This window comes from Gavialis gangeticus, unplaced genomic scaffold (genome assembly GCF_001723915.1).
Source record: "Gavialis gangeticus isolate Ggan-Ray unplaced genomic scaffold, GavGan_comp1, whole genome shotgun sequence".
NCBI lineage: Eukaryota > Metazoa > Chordata > Crocodylia > Gavialidae > Gavialis > Gavialis gangeticus.
Genome location: NW_017729008.1, coordinates 38,627,825 through 38,637,958, shown reverse-complemented (window position 1 = coordinate 38,637,958; position 10,134 = coordinate 38,627,825). Strand labels below are relative to the sequence as shown.

Here is a 10,134-nt window from a genome sequence, read left to right as displayed (position 1 = left end):
ACTGACCCTATGCCTGGCAGTGCCTCCCCTGGGACCATCGGGGGTCCCAGTGGGGGGATGACCTGGTCCCTGCTCAAAAAAATGGAGGCAAAGAAATTGTTAAATAGGTTAGCTTTGCTGTCTTGTGCAACCACCAGATTTCCTAGTGTATCCTGCAGGGGCCCCACATTACCTGGTACCTTCTTTTTGCCCCCTATGTATCTAAAAAAGGACTTCTAATTGTCCTTGACCTGGGAAGCTAGTCCCAGTCCCATCTCCACCCTGGCTTTCCTGACCATCCCCAAGCAACCGTAGTATAGTCCTCGGTGGTGATGACCCCTCCCTGCCATTGGTTGTGTGCCTCCTTTTTAGCTTTGAGACGTTCCCGGATGCTTTTGGTGAGCCATGGGGGCTTATGTGCCCTCCTGCTCGCTTTGATATGTGTTGGGATTACCTCCCTTTGGGCTTGGAGGATCGTCTCCTTAAGGAGCGACCACTCTCCTTGGACACCTGGCTCCCCTCCCCTCCGGGACCTGAGTGCCTCCCTGACTATTCTCCTTAGCTCATTGAAGTCCGCCCTCCTGAAGTCCAGGGTTGCTGCCTTGCTGGAGCCTTTGCCACCTTGTGCTGGATGGTGAATCCCAGCAGGCGATGATCGCTGTCGCCCAGGTGGTCGAGCACCCGCAGCCCCCTCACCAGGTCATCGCCCTGGTGGGGCTGTGTACCTCCTGGGTTAGATAGAGGTCCTGCATTTGGGCTAGGGGCCTACGTGAGCCATCAGACCTGGCTGACCGCTTTTCCCAGCAGATGTCTGGGTAGTTCAGGTCACCCATGATGACCACATCCCTTGACTTTACTGCCTCCGCGAGCTAACCTGATAATTCCCGGTCCAGCTTTTCTCCCTGGTTGGGTGGTCTGTAGTAGACCCCCACCGTTAAGTCCCTTTCCCCCTGACCCCCTTGTATTCGGACCCAGAGCACTTCAGTCTGCCCCTCCTCTGACCCCCCCCGCCGTTTGTTGAGGATGTGTATTGCCCTTTGACGTAGGCGCCGCACCCCCGCCTTTCCTCCCCACCCTGTCCCTCCTGTACAGCCCATAGCCCTTGATGTTCACCATCCAGTCGTGTGTTGGGTCCCACCACGTTTCGGTGAGCCCCACTATGTCTGGATTGGTGTTAGCTAGCCGGAGGGCAAGTTCCTCCTGCTTGTTCCCCATACTATGAGCATTAGTGTAGAGGCATTTAAAGCCTCCTGAAGGTCATGCACCGCCACCCTAATCCTAGAGCTATCCGGGCCCCTGTCTCTTACCTGGGTATTTCTTGTGCTCGTTGCCTGTCTTGGTCGGGCTGTTTTTGTGGGTGGCTCTTTGTTCGGTGCTCCGTGGCTCCCTCCGTCCTCAACTTCCCCTTCCCCTTCCCCCGACGTATCTGTATACTCAGGTAGGCAATATGTGTATATACAACTAGGGTGCCACTTCCCTGTGGGCTGCCTTAAGCACTGGGAGGTTTTTGCAGACATGATTCACAAGATAAACCCAGAGATTTCAAATGGAAATCCATAGTAGTGGCCTTTCTGAGGTAGCAGAAAAGCTGCTGTTATTTTTTTCTGTAGTCAAAAAAAAGAGTGAAAACTAAGAGCTGGCATTTTCCAGGTGGTGCCTAGAGTCTATCCAGGGGCGCCTTGAATCTAAAAAGGTTGCGACCCACTGGCCCAGGAGATGCAAAACTCCCCTGCCTTTTGTTATGGCGCTCACTCAAGCTGCGGCATGGAGAGCTGCTGGGATATGGATGCAGTTTTCTATAACCTGATGTCTGGGGTCCTTACCCTGGGATTTGGGGAAGCAAGGTCAAGGCCCTGTTTCAGCGAGAGGATAGCCAGGTCCCCGATGGTAAGGACACCCACCTTGAAAGACCAGGATCGATGCCCTGGCTTGAGTTGATCAGAGCAGCTTGTTGGCCATGCCAGGATGATGGTGGTTCCCTTCCAGTGTGAAACAGGAGAGTGCATGGGAGAAATCATTTTTTCTTACCCCTCTTTTCTTCTACGGGCCCTGCTGCTGTATTTCCGATCGTTGGTGCAGTTATCTGCATGAGGACCTGAAGCACCCACGTGCTAAGAGACCCACCCAGGGTCATGGAGGAAGTCTGTGGCAAGGCAGAGAATTGAACTCAGCTCTCTGAAGTCCTAGCTTAGGGCCCTAATCACTGGACCATCCTGCCACTCTCCTACGGTTTCCTAGGCTCATTGCCCTGCCCAGCAGAAACACTGCATAAAGGAGATTGGGGAAGCTAGGAATACTTCTTCCAGGGGAGACATCACCCGGAGAATGGTTAAGAGGAAGGCAGGCCTCTGGTTTATGGTGGAAAACCTAGTTCTTGGAAGAGCCCGGCTAGCTTAGGGAATTCGTGTTGCCATACAGAGCCCCAGCTGCAAGCTGGCAAAGTTGCGGCTATCTCTGCGTGGTTGGTGATGAGGAGCTAGCAGTTACCCAGCGCTGTCCGCATTCAGACAGCCTTGCATCGGGTCACCCAGTGTCCCAAGAGAAAGGGGTATTTTACCCCCAGGAAACGCAGGGGGAAGTCGGGACACTGTGAATGTACATGTGTTGTCCAAAGCTACCCAGGCCTTGCCTCCGTGTCCCAAACAAGCTGATAGTTTCAAGCGTAGGGGGTCTACACCACAAAGCCCATGGCTGAAAGCTAGCCCCTTGCTGCGGTCTGAGTGAGGCCGCAAAGAGCAGCTGTTGGGCATGCTAACAGCATTTAGTGGCCTTGATGTGCTGGCACAGACATCGTGCAAGAGGCAGTCTCTGCCCCGAGGAGCTTATTGTCTAAATCAATGAGGCTGTCCATGGCAGGATTTTTCTCCCCATTTCACAGGCAGGGAACTGAGGCACTGAGGCTGACGCACTCAAAGGTATGTAAGCACCTAACAACCTTTATGGTGATAACCAAGCTGGCACAGAAAGACTGTAGCAGAGCTGGGAACGGCAGCCCTGTGAGTCCCATCCCGGTCCCCTCTATTTGATGCCTTGCGGGGGTTCATTGGGAAGGAAGGGCTGTCCTCTGCGCTGGTGCCGGCAGACCACTGCTCCCATGCTTGCTCATCTCCGGTGGTGCCTTTTTGATGCACGGCATAGAGCCACCTGTTGCAACACTGTGATGGGAAAGAGAAACCCTAAATCTGTCACTGCAGGGAGCGCCCACTGAACACCCCAGATGTCAAAAGCCTCTGTCCGGCTGTTGGGCTGAACCGGAGCGATAAGAGCAAAGTACTTTCGGGTCTGAAGAATGCCTGGCGTTCATCTCTCCTGCAGTGCAGCTGTCAGCGCTTATCTAGTCGGGCCTGCTGGACATCAGCCTTGGATTGAATGCACCCTCCTCCTTGCTCCCGCTTAATAGGGGAGGAGAGGACACAGTGTACTTTATTTCTTTCATTTCTCGGTATTGCTTGCAAGCCAGCCCTCAACAGCTCTAGCTCCAACAGTCTTTATAAATGAATCCTCCTCCCTGCGGCCGGTAAGGAAGCCTGCTCTCCCCCCTGCTGAAAGCAAGCTTTGCATTCAATCTGAATCCCAGTATGCGGGCTTCCTTCGTAGGCCTGTCCTGCGAGATCAAGGAAGCATCTTTAATATTTCCCAGTGCAGTGCTGTGAGGGCTCATGGCAGCTTTCATTCTGGCCCGGTTTCGAATGAGATGCAAATTCAGCCCTCGGATAATTGGCCCGATGAACTGCTGTCAGCAGAGTGCCTCGAGGGGGCTCACTGAGAGTTGCCAACTCATGCAGTTTGGCGAACATTGCACGCTTTGATTTCGCGTTGGCCTGGAGCAGAAGGTGCAAGGGGGTTTCATTCATTCGGTAGCTTTCTGTAACCAATGGGACTTGCAGTAACAGGTTGGCTAATGCCAATTAGCACAGATTTTTTCTATGATATGGCCACCTTCTCTTCTGCAGGGTTAATGGCATTGCTTATAATTTGCATTCAGACCCTGCCATTTGGCCTGTGGAGGGATTTGTGTGATGATGGTTGCCAATGGCATCCGGTCAGGAGGGGTGCACGGCTGATGGGGATGCTCTCTTTCTATAGGGGACATACACAGCTGATGGGGATGCTCTCTTTCTATAGGGGACATAAACCCGAGGTCCTGGCCACGTGCAGTCAGTGGCAGACTTGTCAGCAAGAGGTGTGTTGCTCCGACCAGATGCCTGTGCGAGCACTTGCATCCTGCTGATTTAGCGCTCTCCTCCCCAGCTGCACCTGCAGATGACAGATGCCTTCATTTTCATTTATGTGCAGTCATATCGCTGCCATGTTCCACCCCAGGGATGGCCGCATTTCAGTTTTCCCTTTGATGAGCTCAACCCATTGGCCTTTTACGAAGTGGGAAAGACTGCAGAGGGGGAAATAGCAACTTCTCAAGGTTTGCAAAGCCCTGGTGGTGTGTGGCCTCCGCCCCCACTAGCTGCATTGCCTGACCCCAGCTCCGTTCCCCATCCCGCTGTGGGAGAAGCAGAGGCTTTCAGCCAGCAACAAGGAGCAAGGGGCAATCTGCCCGCCGGTCATAAAAGGGGTGTCACCCACCGTTTCCAAGGTTATTCTCTTGTGTTTCCTTTCCCCGCTATTAATAGACATTGAGCCAATCTGAGCGGCTCCAGTGAAGTGGTCGAGGGGTGAGGGGGATGGGGACGATTTCCAGAGAGAGAAAAGTGGGAGGGTCTCGGACAGAGAATGAGCCTGAGGCCAGAAGCTGCAAGGAGGCCGTGGCGGCTTCAGATGGGCTTGGGGAGGAAGGGAGGATCGTCATTTGCTTTTGTGCTTGGCTTCTCTTTCCACGCGCTGTGCGGCCTTTCCAAACACATCCTGCAGCAAGCCCACCCTGCGCCTCTTCCCAATCCAACCATCGGTGTGCCTGAGAGTTAAAAACCCTGCCCCAGCTCTGCCAGGGCTTAGCAACAAAGACTGAGCCTCAGGTCTGCTTGGGTAACTTGAACAAACCAATTGGCATGCTGTGATCCCTTCCATTGCCCTGCATTTTGGATGGCCGTTCAATGCCGTAGCCTTTCCTACACAAATGAACAATAGGCCAGATGCAGGGCAAGAGAGAGCTAGCCCAAGCTGTTGGTGGGAAATGAACCAAGCATTTCTGGCACCAACATCACAAGTCCTGCTCACGCGAGCTAAATGGATGATGCCAATAGGTAAGAGTAAGCACGGGGCTTTTACCCTGGCTGAGGTCTCCTTCTAAGGAGAAACAGTCACCTAAGCATGCAACAGGCTTATTCAGTACATGCTCTTCCACTGGGCACTTCTTCCTCTTGGCTCTCCAGCCCCAGCCTGCCATGGATGTGTGTGCACAGAGCTTTTCTCAGAGTCCCTTGCAGCAGACATCATGACTTTGGTTGCAGGCACTGTTATTCTGACTCCATGATCCCACCACCAAGACACTGTTTCCCACTAAAAAAAACCACCCCAGGGTCAGAGGGCTGGTGTACTCCTTTCCAATCTTCCCTGCATGATGGGAAAAAAAATGATAGTGCAAGAGATGAAAGTCCGGAGGTGAGCACTTGAGATGCCCTAAAGCTGCCAGGCCAGAAAGGTGGGAGCTGAGAATTTTCTGCCTTTCCAGATTTTACTCTTTTTTTGCAATGAAAGAAATGGTTTTGCAAAATTCTTGTTGGTCTAATAAGAGAAATCGCCTCTACCATGAGCCCTGACTGTCTTTGGGGAGTGTCATCCTAGTGGAAATCCTGGGTGAAGTGACTTCCTCAAACTTCGATGAAGAACGTTTCTCCAGTGAGACGATGCCAGTCATTTCACATGGTGCTCCTACAGAATTTTTTTTCCCCCCTCTCTTTGCTTGCGCGAAGCCCCTGCATCCTTGGGGAGGTGTTTGCTGCCAGGGTAAGGGACTGTTGAATGATTCCTTCGTTCCCTTTTATAAGTAAAACCCGTTCTTGTCACTATGAGAAGAAGCAAAACCAATGGACAAACCGACCTTTATTGCCATCCAGGCGGTGAGGGAGGGCTGGGTAACACTTGAGCGCGATGTGTGTGCACAGGCAGTCTCTTAGTCTAATGCTGATACGACTTTGCTTGCTCAGTGACATGCAGCCTGCCAGGCTTAGGAGCCACAAGAGCAGTCCCTATTTACCAGGGAGCTGCAACATCCATGCCACGGGGCAAAAACCATTCTGGTTCCCAAGCAAAAAGCCTAGAGCGCATTAGCTAGCTTTTGGACAGTCTGTCTCCCATGCATGCCCTCACCTTGGCTTGTGGCCTCTTATTCTGTATATTGCCAAGTGGGCAATGGCACGAGATCACTGTATGACTGTAAGATTAAAATGACCCTTTCTGGAGAGACCAATTTAGGGTGAGGCTGCAAAGGCAGTTGACCGTCCAGCTGTGAGCAGAGAGGCTGACTTCACGGTGCCTTCTCCAGACCTCTGCCTCCTGTGTCCCTCGCCCCCAGACACCTTGCTGTGCTTTTATGGCTTCTGCGCTCCCTTTCTGCACCTCTTCGTTAGCCTTCCTGTCACCCAGCACTTGTCCTTGGAGCAATTTATGCTCACCCTATGCATCAGGTTTGTCCCCGTAGAAAGTTCCCAGCAATGAAGAAGGGCTGGGCACCCACCGGTTATCATTTTACCGCAGTCTCTGCCTTGGGTATTGGGTCTGTGATGAGGAATAAGGGGAATGGAGCTGTTTGCAGTAGACAAACTTTCATCTGATTAAATCACCATCTCAAGCTAATTTCTGTTCTAGGAGATGCATCAGACTCGACCAAAGTTACCACCAGCAGCACCATTGCTGGCATGGGACACTCCGCCTCTGGCCCAAAAAGCTCCTCTCCTGTCCTGAAAAGTTCCTCCATTGCCACCAAAAGCTCCTCCGTTGGCCCAGAAAGCTCCACCTCTAGCCTGAAAAGTACCTCTCTTGCCCCAAACTCCTCCTCGAGCTCAAAACCTCCCCCCTCTGACTCAAAAAGCTCCTCTCCTACTTCCGTGGGTACCACCCATGGCACAAAAAAGTCCTCCCCTGGCCCAGGCAGTTCCACCACACACACAAAAACAATCCCCTCCACTACCAAGAAAAGCCCCTCCCCTGACCTGGGAAGTACCCCCCATGGTGCAGGAAGCTCCTCTCCTACTGTGGAAGGGTCCTTCCGCAGCATGATGAGCTCCCCCCCGGCCCTGGAAACGATACGTGTTAGTACAGGAGGTGCCCCCCCTGACATGGCGAGCTCCTCTCATGTCACAGAAATCCCCCCACCTCGCACTGGCAGCTCCTCTGATGGGAAAGTCATACCAAGCCCTGTTGGGGACTTAGCCCCCACGTCAGCTCCTATGAAGCCCACCATGCCTGGGACGACTCCGGCAGCTGGCACCCATCCGGATAAGGACCCTGCGGTGCGTCCAACTCTGAATACCACACTGCTGGAAACCATTTCAGGTACAAGCAAGGTTGTGTCTTCTTCTTTGGGGGCCGGTTGGTCTTTCAGGGTGCTTATTCCCACTAGAGCCTGAGCACTTTTAGGCTTTCCTAGATCCAAGCTCCTAATGGGCAGTGACCAGACCCGGGACCCCTTTAGTGCCAGCGTTATCGTAGCCCCTTGCATTAAAAAGAGCCCCTTCCTGAGGTCCAGGTTCAAGCTTTCCTTTAGCTGTTACTTTTGAGTGCGGGCCCTGCCACAAGCCACGTGCCTGATTCTGAGATTATTCGTGGGTCAAGGGACAGCCCATGGGCTCAAACCCAGCCCAGGTTGGCTGTGGCGAAACGTTGCTGCCCTCCCAGCACCTTAGGGTTGCCAACTCTGCCTGAAGCTATTCCAGGAGATTTTTTTTTTTTGCCAACACGACATAATGTCATGAATTGCACTGTTCAACCCGTTCACGCTATCGATCCCCCGGGCTGCTTTCAGTAGTCTCTGGGAGATCGACTTCAATTCTGGGAGACTCCTGGTCAATCTGGGAGGGTTGGCAACCCTACAGCACCTGGCTGAGGTGAGTTCGGTCCAGTTTCCAGTGCATAACTTGCCACATCACAAAAGCTACCCTTGAATTATTAGCAGGGCAGAGCAGACCTGGAGAGGCCTTCATAGGGGCTGGCCATCACTCAGGAGTGACACCCCATCACTCGGGGGTGTCTTACTACATGAGCCTCGTGTCTGGTTTCAGAGGCTTTGGAAGGGGCATGCTTAGCTCAGATACGGCCCCAGGTTGGAGTTGGCAAAGCCCTGGGAAACTTTTCCATAGAAGTATCAGGCTCCCAATCCAGTGCAAACACAAGCTTTGGAAGAGGCCAAAAGCAAATGGTGGAGCAGGACACGACTTTTTAACATGTTTTTTCCCCTTCCACCAAGGGGGAATTAGTAGCAACACGGGGCAGGGGATCTGTTTGTACATCAGGACACCTACTTCCCCTTGCACAAAGGCCTTTGAGACACCAGGGACCTGGCTGCTGTCCCTCCCAGTGTGGCTCCAACCACCACAGCGCTCCCAGCTTTTCCCACTGGGCTGTGAATGCATCTGGGTATGAAAAAGGACACTTCTCCAGGCCCCAGACTGCCAGGCTTTCACCAGGACATATAATAACCTGCAGCAAGCTTCTAGCCAGCAAGGTTGATATTTGAAAACTAAACCAACCAAAATGAAGGAGATTTCTAGACAGAAATCTTCAACCTGCAGCTAGGGCTTTAGATCAGCACCAGTCTTCCCTTCACATCGCCTCTCCACCGGTTGTGTTTTGCAGACCTCTGTCTAACTACCCCATGCCTTGTTTGTTCATTCATGAATGCAGGTGGCAGTAAAGGTGGAACAGAAGAGCTGAAAGAGGCTGAGACAACCAGAGGAATGTCAGCAACCACGGTTGGCAAATCTGGGGGAGACAAAAAGGATGCGACCACGAAGAAGTCTTATCCTCCCTTGCCGCCAACCGTCTCAGCCTTTGGGGCTGCCACGTCTACTCCAGCTAACACCGAGCGTGTGTCTGAGCCCATGTCTACGTCCAAGCCCCATGACTCCCATCAGGTAATGGGCCCTAGGAGTCTCTTAATCGTGCCCAGAGGAGGTAGGAGAGGAGGCTCATGCTTCTTTGGGAGTCTGAGGCAAGTCTTGGGCAATGACCGTCTAATGCTGGATTGTACCTGGCGTGGAGGCCTTGGGTCTCTTGACATACTACTTCCAGTGACAGGACATCGACAGTGCCCTCGTCCCCCTGCAAGGTGTAAGGCATTTTTGATGTTGCAAGCAGCGCAGTTGGGGGTGAGGGTTCCTGAAGTGAAGAGCAGGTTCAAGAAACACTTGACTGGGGTGCCTTAGTTAGGGAAGAAGGGTCTGGAGCAGGGGTTTGCACTAGATGACTTCCCTGGGGTCCTGCCAGCCCTGCTTTTCCATGAGGCTATGACTTTTCTATGCTTCAGGCTGCATGTTCATGTTGCTGTCTGACGGCCAGGCCACAAGAGAAGACACAAGCTCTGCCGTAGGTGGAGGTCTTTCTGGGAAAACCTCTAACAAGGCATGAGCCTGCAGCCCAGGATTGGGTAAAGTCCCCAGATGAGGGAGGAGAGGGAGCTGCAATCCGGCTGCCGTTCAGGGAAGAACTTTATTTGGGATGGAAGAGAAAATATAATGGAGGAAGAAATTTGCTGGAGATAAGACAGGTGGTTGGGCCTGCAGGGGTTGTGCATGGTCTTTTTGTTTGCTCTGCAGAGGAGCTACACCATGCATTAGAGCAGGGGTGTCAAACGTATGGTCTGCAGGCCAGATCTGGCCTGAGGAGCCGCTCTGTGCAGCCCTCCCATTTACTGGAGGCCTTGGGAAGTTGGGGATGTGGCCAGGGGGAAGTGGCTTGCCACAAAATCCAGGCCTAGGTAGACCTGGCAGTTGGCAGCAGGAAGGCAAGCAAGAGCTGCTAATACAACCCCAGTTGCCCTCCGGGCACTTCACCCATTGCTGCTGCCATGGCCCCAGTTCCTTGGCCGATAGTCCCACCACCATCCCGTGCTGGAGCTGCCGTTGCTACTGCACGTCCCATGGCCCATGCCGGAGTAGAGTTGCCACCATGGCAGAGGGGCATGCACTGGTGGCTTCAGCTTTGGCATGGGGCACACGACTTGAGCAGGAGTTACTCAATGCCGGAGTTGCTGCCACATGTCCG

The 10,134-nt window shown here is 53.1% G+C and overlaps 1 protein-coding gene across 1 annotated transcript in view; it reads left to right on the top strand.

The window, feature by feature from the left end:
- Positions 1-6,828: 6,828 nt before the first annotated feature.
- Positions 6,829-10,134, top strand: part of PODXL (podocalyxin like) — a 42,048-nt gene continuing 38,742 nt past the window's right edge. Inside the window, exons 1-2 of the mRNA XM_019509619.1 lie at positions 6,829-7,428; positions 8,776-9,005. Coding sequence (XP_019365164.1) covers positions 7,149-7,428; positions 8,776-9,005 — 510 coding nt within the window. The 5' untranslated portion in view covers positions 6,829-7,148. The remainder of the gene's footprint in view (positions 7,429-8,775; positions 9,006-10,134) is intronic.